At 40.5% G+C, this 17724-nt stretch overlaps 1 protein-coding gene and 1 non-coding gene across 2 annotated transcripts; one reads left to right on the forward strand and one right to left on the reverse strand.

Annotated features, from left to right (window-relative positions):
- The first annotated feature begins 1419 nt into the window (after positions 1 to 1419).
- On the forward strand, positions 1420 to 1501 carry TRNAS-UGA (transfer RNA serine (anticodon UGA)). Its single transcript has one exon. It is a non-coding gene; the product is annotated as a tRNA-Ser (tRNA).
- Positions 1502 to 6105: 4604 nt separating this feature from the next.
- On the reverse strand, positions 6106 to 17517 carry DNAJC12 (DnaJ heat shock protein family (Hsp40) member C12). The gene is made up of 5 exons (XM_062001487.1): positions 17301 to 17517; positions 14624 to 14702; positions 11146 to 11285; positions 9729 to 9927; positions 6106 to 7739 (listed from the first exon to the last, which is right to left on the reverse strand). Exons 1-5 carry the CDS (start codon positions 17376 to 17378, stop codon positions 7645 to 7647), a joined length of 591 nt encoding a protein of 196 aa, XP_061857471.1. The 5' UTR covers positions 17379 to 17517; the 3' UTR covers positions 6106 to 7644.
- Positions 17518 to 17724: the final 207 nt, after the last annotated feature.

A 17724-nucleotide genomic window follows, 5' to 3' on the forward strand; every position in this document is an offset into this window, starting at 1 on the left:
AAAATGTAATCACCAACATGTAGTATCAAATTTGAGGTATCAATCCAGCCTTTTACTGTCTATTTCCGATGGCTGGTTAAAGGTCTGTCAGCACCACAGGCCTGCACTGCACTCAGCCAGGGGACCATCCCTGCTTCTACAAGTGACCCATCAACACTGTTGGATTTACCGTTTCCCATGGAAACTAATGAAAGATTCTCTACTGCTTTTCTTAATGCAGAAGTGAGCAGTCATAGCTGTCTAACAACAACCACAAACTTACCTAACTCCCAATTGCTAATGAGTAATTAAAGATTCAGAACCTTTTTAAGAGTGGTATTATCTTAAGTGGAAAATGGAATTCAATAGGCACTGAAGTGCAGCAAAACAACAAAGTTCTTTTAAAATCGTGGAAACACCTTGTGCTTTCTAATTTCCGACCTCTACATTCACCAAGTGCTAAAAGACTAATTTAATGTGCCTACTTTAAGACTTTTATTAATCCAGCAATATTTTTGGTACTGAGGAAAGTTAAAGAATTATTGAGTGCTTCTTGACCAGTAACTTGAACAGAAGGCCCTGGGGTTGAGAGGGAGTTAAGCACAATCATCCACATCACTCCAGCTATTCAAAAATAACAGTAACAGCTGTGACTATAGGAAGAAAAACCTGAGTAAAATTCCTAGCACAAACATACCTGCAGCTTGAAAGGTGAAATTATTGTTTTCCTCTATTGCAGCATACATATAAAGTCAATTTCCACCATACTGCAGCTGACACAACTATTGCTAGGGTAAAAAACAATCTACAGTGAATGACAGGACATGACATATATAAAAGGTAGGTGATAGGGAACTTGTGATCAGGAAAAATGGAGGGGAAATGATGTATTGACATTGTTAAAAGGAAGGCAATGCCTAATGAGTCTTTTGCAGCAGTGGCTGCACCTTGACCAACAGCTCATTTACAAGATGTGACACGGCCTCCTTGCTTCAGGCTGAAGAACCCAAAAGCATACAAACTGCCGTTTAGTACTCATGAGCAGAGCAGCTGCGTGGGACACGTATCCAGGCCGTTACCGACAGCACACGGAGCACAGGGCCTTGCACTGGCTCCGTCTCCTCAGCAGACGCCAGAGCCGCCCAAACAGACCGTGTGCGGCGCGGCACTGAGCGCAGCTGACAAGAAAGTCAAAAAGGACGAACAACGGGCGGGAGCCGTAACTAACACGCCCGCGCCACCCCTCACAAACGCCGCCTCCACAGAGCCAGGCGCCCCTCAGCGCCCCGCAGCGCCGCGCCAGGCGGGACAGGGCGCTGCTCGGAGCGGCGGGCGGCGCGAGCGCCACACGGCGCCATTGGCCCGTGGCGCGTGCGGGAGGGCGCTTCCGCCGCCGCGGCGCTCCTCATGTAGTGCGGCGCGCAGGAGCGCCACACAGCAGCAGCGATGGCCGAGTGGTTAAGGCGTTGGACTTGAAATCCAATGGGGTCTCCCCGCGCAGGTTCGAACCCTGCTCGCTGCGGCCTGGTCAGGCTCACTTTTTTTTTTTCCTTCCCATTCTTGTATGGTGATGTAATGTTGTTTTTACTCTTCCACTGTTAAACGTGCCGCAGCAGCGACAAGAGCTATTAACTAGTATTTACCCTCCTGCTTTTCCTTAGGCTATGCCTACCAACTCCCCCTCTGCTGCTGCCAGGAAATAAAAGTAGCAGCAAGGCAGCAGCAGGTCGCAGGGCAAGCTTCCAGCGTGGCAGCTAAAACACCTGTGATGAACAGCACTTTGTGGGGTGGGAGAATGGCACGTTGGGATCGGTGTCCTTCCAACAGCTTACCTTCCAGCTGCTCTGCAGACAGGACAGGCACTGTCAAACTGCAAAACTCAGGAGTAAACCCATGCATCACACACAGGCAGTGTCCTGATTTTCCCAAAGGGCTGTTCTTCCCCCATGTCCTATAGCTGATACAAAATAAATTCAATCTCGTCAGTAGCAGGCCTGCTCTATACTGAATGCATTTGTTCCGTCAAGCCTTCCCATCCATGAAGGAAACTGGACTGATTACTCATAGAGCTCCAGTGAGGTGGTCCTAGATCATCTTTTCCTGTCCTTTATGGCATTTTGCACAGGAATGAAGTACACACACACAATCCAGCAATGAGGGGAAACCTTCCCCACTGAAGTTATTACGCAATTAATAAACAGAGGAAAAAAGTAAAGTAGCAAGGCACTTTCCTACACACACACACACACATATATACCTCCTTTATTAGTGGCTTAAACTGACCTTTCATGACTCAGATATGTCAATCTCCTCCTATTTGGGACCCCAGCATTACTGAAGAGCTGAAAAATTTGCCAAGTCAGAAAAGGGATGGCTGGAAACAAGAAAAAGGCCATTTCCACAGAGGCCAAAATAGGCTAGAGTAGGAAAAACTAATTATCCCTTCTATCTCTCCTAAAGACAAGACTAAAAGCCAACACAAACATGCATATCCAACCCACTCTTTCCAGCACTATGTTTTGTGAAGTGCAACAATTTAATCAGAAAATGGAGGCAAGGGAAGACGAGGAAACATTGAAATATCCCTGCTTGGAACAAAACAGAAGAAAGAAGGGAGAAACAAACAATTCTTTAAGGTGGCAGCAAAATGAACATTTCAAAGTGCTCCCTAAGGTGGCTTCCAGGGATTTCAGGACTGGATGTCTGTTTCTGCTAGGGCACATGCAAGTCTTTGAGGTTCACTTTAGAGGGAATCTTAAATCCATTACATAACTAACAATGGGGCTCTGTAATAGGTGGCCATAACATAGGGCATTTCCCTTAAGTTCTCACATGTCAAGGTACGTGTCAAGGGAAACTGGACTCAGGCATCTCATCTGAGACATTTCAGAAGAGACAATTTTAAATTCAAAAGTACCAACTGAAGTGTTGTGTGCTAAGGTGCAGTACACATGCTGTTCTCACCTTAGCACATTTGTATTCTAACAGCAGCCTGAAATTGTGTACTCGGACCAGTGCAACATGTTGGTCACTCTGCAAAGCATCAGTATCTTAGTGACTTGTGCATGTTTCAGGTAACAAATAAAAACAACTCAACTGCCCTTTTTTCCACATAAAAGGCTCATTTTGTTCAATCAGTGAGGAATTTAAACTCTTTTTTGTTTCACTAACTTGAAGATCCCACCTCTGTGATCCGGAATAGGTGAGAGAAACTTCCTTCTGTGTGATGCAGTTTTTGGTAGCATTCAAAATTAATAAAAACATAACATTAAAAGAATCAAAATACTAAACACAGTGTGCAGGCTTTGCAGTAAGTCCTTCTTTTCCACTCAATCCCTGAAGAAGTTGCCAGTTTTTTTACTGGCCACTTGGAAGTGTTTTGTTTCCAAAAGACATGTTTCACTGCTTTGACAGATCTGAAGAAACAGCACCAAAATACTTAATAGGAAGTCTGCAACTTCAAGATACCCTTTTCACTGTGACCTTGCTGGGCAGGGAAATGTCAAATGACTGACATCAAATGATGTGGTTATGTTACTTTTTAATTGAAAAATAAGAGGCCAGTCTGTCAGAAAAGTAATAAAATCTTCTCTGTCTGAGGAAGTATTTGCACTTGGTAAATCTTTTCTTCTTGAAACTGATTTTTGCCTAAAATTTGCGGTTGAAAAATGAAAGAGCAGCAGAGAACACCCAAGTTATTTCCCACCCTTGCCCTTCAGCAAGATTTATGAGAATGTTCCCATTATGGCACTAAAGGGGAAGAATCATAGGGTTTTAATTGTGGTTATTTTTTTGTAATTGCAGAAGAAAGTAAGCACTGCCAAACAGCCAGCTAAAGCTGCACACAGCAGCAGCAGCAGCGTTCCAGGTTCAGCGCTCTCCTCTTGACTCCCATCACTTTGCTACAAAATGGAGATGAAAAGAGTTAAAAGTGCTACTGTTCTGATCTACTTCCCTTTTTTAAACCTCAGCTATAAGAGTGAGAAAGAGCAGGGCAGTAAGGAATCTGGTACTGGAGTACAGACTCCAAGAGGTTCATGTGGGTTTAACATGGTACTGCTCTGTATTGCTGCCACTTGGTACAGTTTTCCTTCCCAAACCTGTCTCAGGCCCATCACACGGTACCTGCAGGGATCAAGGTTGGCCTGCAGCCAACTAAGTAAAGAGATGCTCAAGATGTCCAGGCTCCTTTTTATCAGCAGCTATCCACATTGAAGCCAGCACCCTAGTGCTTTGGCAGTGGCAGACCAAGGATGGACACAGAAATCCTAGGGAAGATTCAGATTCTTTGCAAGCGAGGACTGAAAGTAGCAGAAAGCACCAAAGGCGCCCAGACCCAACCAGGTGGAGTAGTCTCTTAGTCCTCTGGACCTTTCTGCTTGTTCTCCTGTCTGCCCCCATCCCATCAACAATATTGACACAACGTTGTTTATGGGAGAGAGGAGTTGCTGACAGTCTACTCAGCATAAATTTTGGGGCTCCATGGAAATTAACTGCTAGTTAAAAAACATCTTGGACAATCTTGAAAAAGTAAAAGTAATTTCTCTAAGGACTGATGCCTGAGAGTCAAACTGCATCACCTTAGAAAACCTTTCTGCCTTTGGTGCCAAGAGTCCTTTGACATCTTCAGAGAAGCAGTTTTGACAAAGCAGCAAGCAAATATTTTTGTCCAAAGCACTGAGAGCCACATGACACATCAAGACTGGAAACCCTCAAACACTGCCAGCAAACTTCGTTTTCTAGAAGTAACCCCTCTCCTTCAATGTCCCACCAGAGGCAGCAAGAGCAAACCAATGGGAAGATGGAACAGAGAGGAAAGAAAATTCATTTTCTCCAGCATATCTCACTTTTGACAGTTTGTGGTATCCATCACAGACCTAAAACATGCAAAAGTTCCCAGTCTGTGTTGTGCACCACTGTAATGACTTGGACATGAGCCTTTCAGAGCCAGGTCAAGCAGAGCACATGAACATCTTCATTAACATGGGAGGAAGAAGAGACTAACGCAGTGAAGGTGAAAGAGCAAACATGGCAGTGCCTACCATCAGGGGGAGGCTTGGCAACGCCTGTAACAGCAGGCTGAGCAGGCACACTGGGCCGCAATAAAAATACCCAGCACAAACTAACTGATAAAGATCAACCCATCCGCCAGCGACAGAGGCTGACAACTTACTGAGCTGCTTTATCTGTTGCTCTGTAATTTCATCAGCTTTACAACAGCTTCACTGCTTACCTTCCCAGCAGCCTCGCGGATCATTTCAGGATATCAAAATGTAAGGTAGCAATGCTCCCGCTCAGGAAATTAAAGCTACTCAGTATCTGTTTTAATCATCAAGATACTTGATTTGGTTACAGAACATATAAACTGCTTTGCTTTTTTTTTCCTCCCCCTTCTCATTCTAAGAGAAAATAAAGCATTCAGGAAATGACCTTACCTGTCATTCAGCATTACTCAGCCTGAGATTTTTAAGTCATATACTATTCTGTATTCATCCTCAAAACTTTAACTCCGATATTGCCACTTGGGAAATGTTGGCAAAACTACACAGTTTGTGGAAATGTTGGCCAATACTGTCAAAACAGACTAGAATATTCTGCTAGAATATTCTCAATATGATATATTCAGCATTTGCACAGGAACAGGCAAGTAATTAAAGATGTATTAATTGCATATAATTTTAGAACTCCACAGAGCTGTTCAGTTTCATTGTAAACAGACAGCTAAGCAGTTGCTCAATGTCTAATATTAAAGAAATGGGTGATACAGTTTTGAAGACCTAGAAACACATTATTAAACAACAAGACCTATTTTCTGCATTTTATCACCATTCACCTGTATCCCCATCTGCTATCTTGTAACTTTCAGATGAAATTTCATCAGCCCCTCTCAACTCTAATAATGGTCAAGTACTTTTTGACTAGATTCCAGAGGATCTAGGCTCGCTTAACAGGTCTATTTATTTTCACACCAAGCTAAGCTTTATATAAAGGAAAGAAAAGTATGCACTAGAACAAAATTTGTAATTACATTTAGCAGATATTACAGAGAATTGTTAATCACATCTCTATGTTTTCAGCTGCAAAATATGCAAAGGAAAAATATGTTGAATAAAATATATATACATCTATTAGATAAGCACAATGATATGCTATAAAATTATCTGTTGCTACTGATGCCATCAAATCCAGGATCAATGTAGCTGTATCAGCAGAACAGCTGTACTTAGAAAAGTATTTTGAGCTTTTATAAACTGGTACAAAACAACCAACAGTGGTATCAGTCCCTGTAAAGAAAACTGGCACCAGAACAAATATACTAATGAGGTTAATAAGATAGAGATATCATCAGGGTTCCACTGGCAGGCACTTGTATTACAATTTATAGCAAAGAGGCACAGATAGGAGAAGCACAACAGGTCAGTACATCATACCCCTGCATGGTAGAGCCAAACATGTCACTTCAGGGAGAAACAGACATTGTAACATTGTTCTCAGGTTGGGAGACTATAGTTTTCAGATTGGGCTTTCCATGGAGATGCTCAGGACTCCCTTAAGCTTTTATCCACTTGAGGGGATAAATAACAGGAATTTCAAAAGGAATCTCTGTTGGGGAGTTGAAAACATTTTCATGCATGCAGTTTTATTTGTGGCTGATGGAATTACTTGCCCACACAAAACCACAATGTCAATACCTGACATATCAGGCAGGTTTACAAGGAAAGCAACCACAAAATAAACACAATCTTGAATTTGAAAAACTGCCCAAAACACCAAAAGCCTTTCATGTGAGATGTTGTACACATCGATGCAGACTGGCATTGATTGATTCTTCTTTCTTCAGCATATAAAACATTTATAAGACCCCCATCTACCAGGCCAGAGCAGGTAGGAAAATTTCTGTTAGTTCACAGCACAATGCTAGCACACATACACGGGTATGGCTTGTCCACCAATAAATCTTAAGAAGAAAGTTGCTAACTGGAGGAGTGAATTTCTGGAACGGCCTTCTAAAATAAACAGTTGGTGTACTTGTTCACATAAAAAGCAGGTGATACCTTAAGACTGGTTGATCTGTCACAGTGACTTTCATGGATAATAAGAAGGTTCTTCTTTCATCTATATTGTAAGATCACAATTCTCCAACAAGTTAAGTTTTTAACAGTGCTGTGCATGCATTGGTTATGAACGACTACAGTAAGTACAGTGCAGAGGAGAACACTACATGGTTCAGAGATACACAAAGTTTTGTTTAAAACGCATCACCATAAAGCTTTTGGAAAACCATCACTGAACAGGGTGACATGCTGCAGTCTAACATTGACTTTCGGTTTTACCAACAGTACATTCTTTATAATATTGCAGTATTGAGAAAAATAATATTCACTACACAACACTTAAGAATACAGGAAACAATATATAAAATGCTGGATAACTTCACAAACTCACTTTATGTTAATACTGAAAAGGCCTTTGCTTATTAAACAAAGAGACCTCCATCTGCAATGCTAACAGCCTGTGCATTAACAAATCTGTACTTAGGCATTTATTTGAACAACACTCGCACCACAATGAATGAATACAAAATACAAATCACGCATAACTGCTGACATAAAAAATACTGAATTGGTGGACAGGAGATTTCAAACTCTTGTGTATTTTTGCATTTTAGATCTCATAGTTTCTGAATTTCCTCAGAAGCTCTGATGGAGCATCCCCTGACCAGCGGAAACGCAAGTGCCAGTAATTTGTTTCTGAAAATCCTGATTAAAAAAATAAAGACAATTAAGTTATTACAAACACGTATAAAACTAAGTGTCTGAAATAATACTTGATAACCTTCCCACAAACAAGGAAAAAAATGGGTCACTTTCAGCGCTTGTCAATAATAGCGACAACCTCTGGATTCTTGGCACAGTTCAAACAAGAACTCAAGTGAACATCAAACCTCAAGATATGTATCAGCTGGGAAGAATCCAAAGGAGGACAGCAAGAATTATGGCAGTCCAGAAAAGGGGGCTTACAAAGGAAAACTGAGCAAATTGAATCTGATTAATCTAAAGAAGAAGAGATAGAGGGTGACATGATAAATCTCCAAGCATGTGAAATGCAGCAGTGTAAGGGGAGGGTACAGATATCTTTTTCCACATAAAAGGAGTGTCACACCCTGCATTGTGTTTTTATGATCTATAGGCAGTCAGTACAATGCAGTGGGCTGTTATATAATAGCAATGGGCTATTAACAGCCACAGTTAATAAACTGTGGTCTTCCTATATCAAGAAGCTAAAACTTATTACTAAACTTAGTGTTAAGCTCTCTTATTCAGGATGAAAAAACTACACAGAGTTATACTCCATAATTCTTACAGAGTAGCAGACAGGAACTGAAAATACCCCAGTTTAAAAGTGGAATCCAATATATCTCATTTTCCTGGACCAAAACTAAAGCATTACCAACATCCTAATATCAAGCATGGACACTGAACTGCATACAGCACCTGTCATAGAATCACAAAATGGTAGGGGTTGGAAGGGACCTTTAGAGATCATTTAAGTCCAACCCCCCTGCAGAAGCAGGTTCACCTAGATCAGGTCACATAGGAACATCAAATAAGTATATTCTAATATTAACATTTATTAATAGAAATATATGCCCACTGGATAAATTCAGTAGGTGTTTAATGGGTTTGATATTTTCCCATTCAAATCTATTGAAATTAAATTAAAGTTAAAAAAAAACTTAGGAGAAAGAAGATGCCTACAAAGAAAGGTCATCATTACAAGGAGCAAGATGATATTCTCTTTAAAATTTTACTGTTCTACATAGAATACAGCTTTAGGTTTAGCTACCAAAAGAAAAAAATAGCAAATAGCAGAATGATTAGCAAAAAAAAAAATAGCAAAGCATGACTTTTAAATAGAAAATGTTTAGGTATGCTTCTCATACATTTGGTTGTAGAATTTTCTTATCTATTTTCTGCATTCCACCAATGTTTGGGATTCAATTAGGTTTTGTTACCCTCACAGTTCAACTTAATTTCCTGTTTGATCAAACTGGGAAGAAATGACAGGACTTTGTTTAATAACAAATAAATTCAATAACTTTGTCTGATAACACAAGCCTAAGATTATGAAACTCCTGAAGAATGAAGCAGAACAGAGTGTGACCATTGTGGTAAGTAAACTTTGATTCAGGTACACTAACCAAAGCACCAGACAGGAAACACTAACTGGCCAGAAGACAGCTTTTGAAATACACATTTCATCTGGTGCACACACTTTTTGTGTTTTTTTTTTAAAAAAAGACCCATTCAAATATAAGAGAAGCCTTCAGTTCTCAATTTTTAGTCACTAACTCCAAAGATACAAACTTTGCAGAACTACTGAATGCTGGATTTTAGAATATATAATATAGTTTTTAAAGAATCCCTGAAACATTTGCCTTGCTTTTAGTTTTGATACAGCAGCAAAACTGACGTTTCTTTACAGTTTAAGAATTATTTTTTTCCTTCTCCAGTTTTTGGTTTTACTAACAAAAAAGCAAGCAAACGTGGGGTAGGGAAGAAGAAAGGTTTGGAGATCTCAATAATAAATGAATAATAAAAAACATAAACCCCAAACCAAAACCACATTAAAAAAAACCCTACAAGTCAAACATATTATTCTGGTGAAAAATTTCTCATGACTAAAAGCCTCTGTTTGAGGTCAATCCCTGGATACTGCAATTTTCTGTAACTGCTGGTTTCACTTACTTGGAGAGTCTGGATTCTTTGTAGACTCTGGTTTCACATCAGGAATTGCAACATCGTCTTGCTCTCCATTCCCATCTGACAGTTTGTCTTCACTGTTTTCAGTCTGTTGGGTCCAAATCTCATTAGTTATGTTGCTGCTATTCAAGTCTGGAGCTTCCAGCATTTGGTCCTTCTTACCTGGGACAGCCCAGTGCATTGACTAAAGAAATGCAAAAATAAATAACTAAATCCTTTAAAAGAATTTAATATGAACTTCTCTTTTTTTTTATGTCCTTATAATAAATGGTTAAACAAAACACATATTAGAGAGAGGCTTGCAGGTCAACAGGACAAAGGAATGTGTGGTTACATATTGCCAACAACATTTGAGAGGGTAGTTTATGAAGAGCAAAATGTTTAAATGCATCATTCTAAGGGTCTTTTGTCCAGTTTCTTCTGTCATGACCTTAAACACTTTTTAAAGAGAGCTTGAGGGACTTAGAAAATGTCTATTCTCAAAGCTGTCTTTGACTTCAAGTTGCACTTTGAAAACAAGACAATTTCAAAAGAGCTACTATTAAAGTCTGTGACTGACTTCTATTTGGAATTAAGCTCGATGGGATGCTGCCAGTAAACCTTTAAGCTCAGCCATAATGTCAAAGTTGAAAAGGGACTCAAACTTCTCTTGTAAACATAAATCGAGGTGGGCAGAACTGGCAAGGGAAACATTCATTTACCTGCCTTATAATATGACCAAGTAGACTTGTAACTATAATTCACCCCAATAAGGCAGGGAAAAAAAATAAACCACATATTATGGAACTGGGAACTACTACTAGGAACATGCTACCAAATTATCTTCATAGCAAAATTAGGAGGGAAAACTACCATCAGAACATCTCTGTCACGAATCACCTCATTAAGCCAGGTGAGGCCCCTCCAAAGACCTGTATGAAGCCCAAGGTTCCAAGGGATCTATCTTCTGTATTTTTCAATGAGCTCTTTATTTAATCAATCAGATAGTACAGAAAAATATCTGGTAAGAATATACCAAAAGGAGACTATATTACACAAAAGTCATAGCTTTACTCTTTGAAAAGAAATAAAAGGTTCCTACAAAAGCAAAGTGTGCTGAAGCATTTGAAAACAGCACTTAAGTTACTTAAGCTTTTTATGATAGATATAAAAGCAGCAACTTGATAAATTCATTCCAAAACCACCAGCTTAAAAGCCTTCTGTCAATTGGGCTTCTATAGCCTTCCAATTTTTCCTGAATTTCTTTAACATCCTTAGTGCAGGAATCACCCTGCACTTCCCATCCCCAAAACCCACCACTGCAGCAGAAGTGCTGAAACATATCCTCTTACTGCCACATTTTCTCTGGACCAGCGCTTCCTCTCCACCTCCTCCTGAAGACCCAAACTTAGACACCACTAACCATTTTCACTGAATTGTTCAGGGCCTCCCATTTCTGGAAGGGGATGGTAACTTTGCTTCGTCGCCAGTAATCGTAACGCGCTCGACTCTCTTCATTAGTAAGAACCTCCTTAGCTTGCTGCAGCTTCTGGAAATTCTCCACTAGAACATAAACCAAAAAGATACTAAGGTCAATACTTGTTCTTAAAGAAATGAAATCAAATGTGAAAGCAGAGCTGCCAACAATGGCTCAGAGCAAAAAACATGGAGACAGAGAACCGAGACATGTGGTGGTTCTGTTTACAGATTTGCACAGTTTTAGCTGGCTTTAGGACCATGGCACCTTTGGTGGACAACTGATAGCCTCGTCAAATGAAAACTAAAATGTTTCTTTGTCTAGTGGCTTCAAAACCTCCTCGACTTAAGTTCAGAGAAGCTTACAGAGTACAACAGGCAAAACCCAAGTATCCCCCTGTAGACAACCTTGACAAAGGAAATTAAACCAGAGTAATAATGCTTAGAAGGAACATACACACATCCACCCATAGCAGCAAGGAAGTCGGAGCAAGGCACAACACCAAGAAAACACGAGCAGGGAAAAATAACTAAAAAAGACAATAAAAAACTGACAAGCAAGGAAAGGGATCTAAATATAGCTCAAATTAAGTGACTTGTGCATTTTATCAGGTGTGTTTTCTACATATCATAGAATCATAGAACAGTAGGGGTTGGAAACATTGTCTTGAGTATCAGACTGCATGAATGAGAGCTCTTCTTTTTCCCTACAAGATAATTTCTCATTAAATGGTTACTAAGGATGCAGCTGCATGTTGCTATTTGCAGAAGGGTTATAAAGGTTTAGATTTTATCTATGAGTCACCCATGTTATAGTGACCTATTATTATTAATTTATTCCAGTTTACAAATTTGAGAGATTTTTTTTAAGAAATCCACTAAGCCCAAACACTAATAAAATTGTTAACTATAAATCAGACAACGCTTTGAAAAGGGCACTTCTACAAGGTTTTGTTTCTCTGGTGTTACTGGTTCCCAACAATGATAAGGTCTACTTTAATTACTCTTTATTGAGCTTTATTGAAACCAAAAATAAGAACTTTTGCGAGCACCTGTAAAAAGGTATTTAAAGTAAATACAGCATGTTCAGGTAAACAAAATGCAATGTTTCTTCTTGACAAACAAAGCTGATCCAGCATTTGTCAGTTGGCCTCACTTTTTGAGCTTCTTAGCTTCAATTACTTGGGGGGCGTGGGGGGGCTGGGGCAGGGAGGAGACACACAACACTGAGGGAGGGTGCAAACAGAACAGGGCCACGCACTGGAGTAGTCTTGTGTTTCCCTGCTGCGACAGCCAGAATTTTCTGAAGGCAAAGTAAGACTGTTGGTTTCATTGGTATTTGTACACTATCATTAAGAATAAATGTCATGGTTTAGCAAGGAGCAGCTTTTGCTTGGTAACAGGGGGAGCGGGTTGCAGTGAAGACCCGGTAAAGAGTTTTTGGGCTCTCCCCCAGCTCCTGGGTTCAGCCCCACCTCCAGCCCGGCTGGGCCAATCTGGCGCCTCTGCCATCACTATTTAGGGACAGGAATTTGAAGTGCTGGCAGGAGGTGTAAGAGTGATACAAGATGGAGGTGACCACATGGACCCCACAGTCAGAAAAGGAGGAAGGAAGGAGGAGCACCAGACCAGAGACCCCTCTGCAAGCCGTGCTGAGAACGCAGCTGTACCCCTGCAACCCATGCAGGGCCATGGCAGGACTGAGAGCCACCAGCAGCTCCGTGTGAGAGCACCCGGACAGGCGAGGGACTGTGTGAGGAGGCGGCCATGGCACAGGCCGTGCTGGAGCCTGTGGGCCCCAGAGCAGCCCCACACGAGAGGCAGAGAGGAGCTGCAGCCTTTGGGATAAATGCACGTCGGAGCAGCCCGTGCAGGGCTGTGTGTCTGTGCGGTACCACACGGACTGCAGGGAGGGCTGGTGTGGAGCCCACCTGCCCTGAGGAGAAACAAAGGGCAGAAGCTATCTGGAATAGACTGACTGAAACCCCCATTCCCTGCCCCCCTTGGGCCATTCAAGGGGGGAGGAGGTAAAAACACCACGATCAGGACTCTGGGCCTGGGAAGAGGGGAGGGGTGAGGAGAAGATGGTCTTAAAGGGCTGGTTGGACTCTTCATTGTTATACCACTCTGTGTTGTGTTATGTTTGTTATGTTTTGGGGTTTATGGTTATGCTTTAGTTGGTGTTGCATTAAATTATTTCCCGTTTTCTTCCCCAAGCCGAGCAGCCTGGTCTGTTTTGTCCTGGACCTGAAGCGGCAATTAAGCTCTCCCTGCCCTTTGGCAATCCTCAGGTCTTTGGTACTTCAGGTTAATTGTGATCTTTTGTCCCCTGATGGGCCTAAACCACAACAATAAATTATTAGTAATCAAATTATTGTTAATAGGTGGTAGATTGTCTCTTAAACACCAAACCTTAGGGAGTTCCTTGCCAAAGAATCTCAAAGTGAAAAATTCCATCTATTTCAGCTTTTAACCACTCTCTCTTGCCAACTCTGGCTCTAGGCTAGGATGGATATGAAAAGCCAAGCCCTGCTGAGACCTCTGCTCCAGACAGCGGAGCGCCCATATCCACTAACATCCACTGTATGTATAGCTCTGCTGCCTCAGAGGAGCAGCTGAGTGAGGTCAAACTCACAAGCAGGCAGGCCATGGTGTTCTCTTAATGCTTAGGGTGGTCAGCTTTAGTTACCCTAGTAAGAAGGATCCAAAGGAACAAAAATGTGCATTAGTAAAAACCAGAAGCATATTTAATTATTCTACAATAAATTTTTGGTGGTGACTATAATTATGATAAGAATAACCATTATTATAAGAATATCACCTATCCAGACATTGGTGAGCAGTGGTGAGAGCTACTTTGTGGTTATGAAGGGGTCAGATTGTCTCCAAACAACCCAGGTGCTGCTCAGCTGTCACAGGTATGATGAACTGCACGCTCTCATCAACAGCAGATGGCTGCTCATATGGTGCTGGCTTCTCTTTGTTTTCAGTCATTAAATTACATTAAAAGAAACTAAAGTACACTTAATGTGTTCCTGATGGGCTTGTTCGTGGGAGCCAATTAACTAGTTGACGCAAGTATGGCACTTGAATGCCACTGAGCATGGAAACAGGCCAACTTCATAGGTCTAGAAAGGGGTATGCTCCATAAATAATTTGGGACATTAAAAGATGTTCTACCATAAAAAGATTTTTAAAAAAGAAAGTCCTAGAAAAAAAAAAAATCCAGAGTCTTCCTGCTCTATCACCTGGGAGTGTGCAAGTCTTAAAGCTTGCTATTTAAAGACAAGATTCTCAATGCACATGACAACTGCAAAACATTAGGAGAAAAGAACATTGAATAAAGTTTTAAGGCTGAATTGAGTATCTTAGTCATGTCAATATGAGAAAAAATATATTGTTTTTAAACAGGGAAGAATACATACCTGCCTTGGGGTTCCCAGGATGTTTGTCAGGATGACACTCAAGGGCTTTGATCTTAAATTCCGCAATAATTTGTTCAACCTAAACAGGATGTTGAGATTTGAAGTGAGTAAATATAGACAGATGTAAAAGATCTTCAAAATTGGTTTTTTTAAGAGGTTGGGAGGAACAATAAAGAATGCTGAAAGATTTTTTCCTACCAATTTTTTACAAGCTTTAGTACAAGCAAAATAGGTCAGTGACATTGCTTATTTAATTCGATTTTCCACTCACTTATAATTATTTTTGTTTTTGTGAAGCTCAGTCATCTAATATAGCAGGTTGGCTTTGAGAATAATGTGTAAAGATCACGTGTGCAAAATCCCTTCCTCATATTTGACCACATAAGCGAAACCACATCACTGCGGTTGCTCTTTGTTTAATCAACTCTAACTTTTAACCAAGTCTCATCACAGCAAACAGATATTCTGTACTGCTGAAGATCATTTTGTTGGATTGAGAAGCTTTCTCCATATCTTCTTCACAGGAAATTTAGCCAGTACCAAGTGACTTTTCCAGCTTGGATACCCCAAAGCTAGTTTAACTAGCAGTTCACACTCAAACCCTGATACCCCTATAGAATTTCAATGATTTATTTCAAAATTAAGGCCATAACATTTTTTCTTTACAATAAAATTACAGTTCATTCAACTAGCTGACCAAATTTTGTTGTCATATGCTGTGAAAAATGTGGTCTGCAACAGTATTTTAAGAACTTCACTCTTCTCAGTGTCACCTTCCAGAGGGACAAATATAAGGTGGTGTCTTTCCACCCATATATCCACCACACAAAGAGCTTGTTAAAACTGGTTACTATATAGCTAGCTGCCATCTCTAAAACTTAAGTTATATAAAAGGGAACTTTAAAGTTGAAATATGTACAGTAGGAGAGGGGTGGTGTGGAAGTCTTCAGTTTAAAAAAAATATTAGAAGGGAAAGTTTATAGAAAGTTTATACAAAATATATGACAGGCATATGAAATACTCAATGAGATATCTTAGCAAGAAGGATATCCAATACCCACTATATACAAGTAACACTGTTCTTGGAAGGAGGACATAGGTTAAATCTCCCCTCTTACTCTCAAGTCTGAAGATGAATTAAGTGTCCATAAACTCAGTTTTACCAGGAGACAAGAATGAACATGAGTGTTTACTTGAATACAGAAAAAAATCTGTGGAAACTGAGACTATTTGTGCTTAAACTTAAACGGATCAGATCAAGAGCAGAATATTCAGCAGCTTAGATCAAAGTACTGCAGCTGGGGCTGTGCTGTATATGCCTGAAGAAGCCTATGCTGCTACAAATACTGGACTGCATGTGCAAAGTAATGTGACTGCAAAACACCTATAATGCGTCAAATTTCTGTCAAGCACCAGAAGTAGCATGCACCATGCCAAGAGAAGGCAATAGATGTGATCTCAATCCCTACTCCCATATCAAAAATAATCTAGTAACATCTGCTGCTTCTCTCAACAAATAATACTTGTTAGATTTCTTTTCAAGACCCGTTAGCATTTATTCCATATTTTCAATTTCAGTTCTAAGCAACTGAATAAAATCACTACTATACGTTCTTAAGTACTGACTAATTGCTAAGCCCTTAAAGAATTGGCATGAGGTGGCAAACAAGGAAAAAAGATCTGTGAAACAAGCCAATAATGGAAACTTGAAGACAGCCCTCTGCTGGGATAGCAGATGGAAGGTGCTCACTACTATGCTGCCAGGGACAGGAGAGACAGAGGTGTTTCCCCAGCATTTGACCACCAGGACAGATGAGAGTATCTGGTTGAATGTACTGGATAAAATACAACTTCTATCCACACTGAATACATCCTTCCTTACAGCAGATTCATCAAAACTTCCAAAACCGAAACAATTCCAGTTAGTGTAACAATAAGATTAAAAAATATTAGCACACCACTAACTCAGACGATCCAAAAATGTTGTATGGACACCTTCAGGGGGAAGAACACTCTCTTTAGCTATAAATTGTTCAACAGTTGCTTTGCTATATCTCATTATGAAGTATGTATCTGCTACTAAACCAAATGAGTAAAATTAGTATTTGAATTTCATTAAAATCAGCATTTAAAACCCCTTAATATAATGAATGCAATTATTTCTGGGTCTCCTCCCAACCAGTAAATACAGTTTTCAAAAACTTTTTTTTTTAAGTATAAAATCTGAACAACCCAATGGCATCATCAGTGACCTACACTGTGAACATTTGTTATACTAGTTGCATGTAAACAGCTTCTTTAATCTTTTAAAACAAAAAATATATTCAAACATATTATTTGAATGTTGTCAAATATATGCAGTTGGCTCATGATTCATAACCATATCCCATGTTGCACTATAAGTAGAATAAACCTTTATTTCAGCTGTACCTAAAACACATTTGTGTTTTATGCTTTAATCTAAGCCTCATTCTAGGATCCTCACATCGTTAAACAGATCAGAAAACTGAGTTTTACAAAGGAGACACTAATAGATAAAAGTAGCAAAAATGAAGGTTCACAGTGCACTTCCAACAGTCCTGCCTGCAGAGAGAAACAACTTCAAATCCCCCCTGCAGACAGACAAGCATACTCCAAATAGCATTAACCTGGAGGGGAGGTGGGGAAAGGCTCTTACCGTAGACAGTTCATCGCATCCTAACAACTTGTAGTAATCTTCCAAGTCATCCGGGCTGCAGTTCAGAATTGCATCCATCTGGAGCAACCCCAGTGGGCTTTATCAAGCCGAGGAACAGAGGGTGCAAAATACTGTATCAACACAAACTTCACACGAGGGTTTCAAAGTAACCCACGGAAACAGGCAATTTCCACTCGGGTCTCTCCCCGCTGCTGTCTCTCCCTGCTGCTTTTGGATACTGGCAGCTGACACACAGGCATTTTCTGGAGTTCTCCGCCTGCCATTGGTCCCTGCAGGATGCCAATCCGGTCGCCCAAACCTGCCGATAGCAATGCTCCCTGGGATTTGTAGTTGCCAAAGTCACGTCAGCATTAAACCTCGGGTCTCATCCAGATTGGAAAGAGTTCTGGATACAAACTAAAGT

Source organism: Colius striatus, chromosome 8 (genome assembly GCF_028858725.1).
Source record: "Colius striatus isolate bColStr4 chromosome 8, bColStr4.1.hap1, whole genome shotgun sequence".
Classification (NCBI taxonomy): Eukaryota; Metazoa; Chordata; class Aves; order Coliiformes; family Coliidae; genus Colius; species Colius striatus.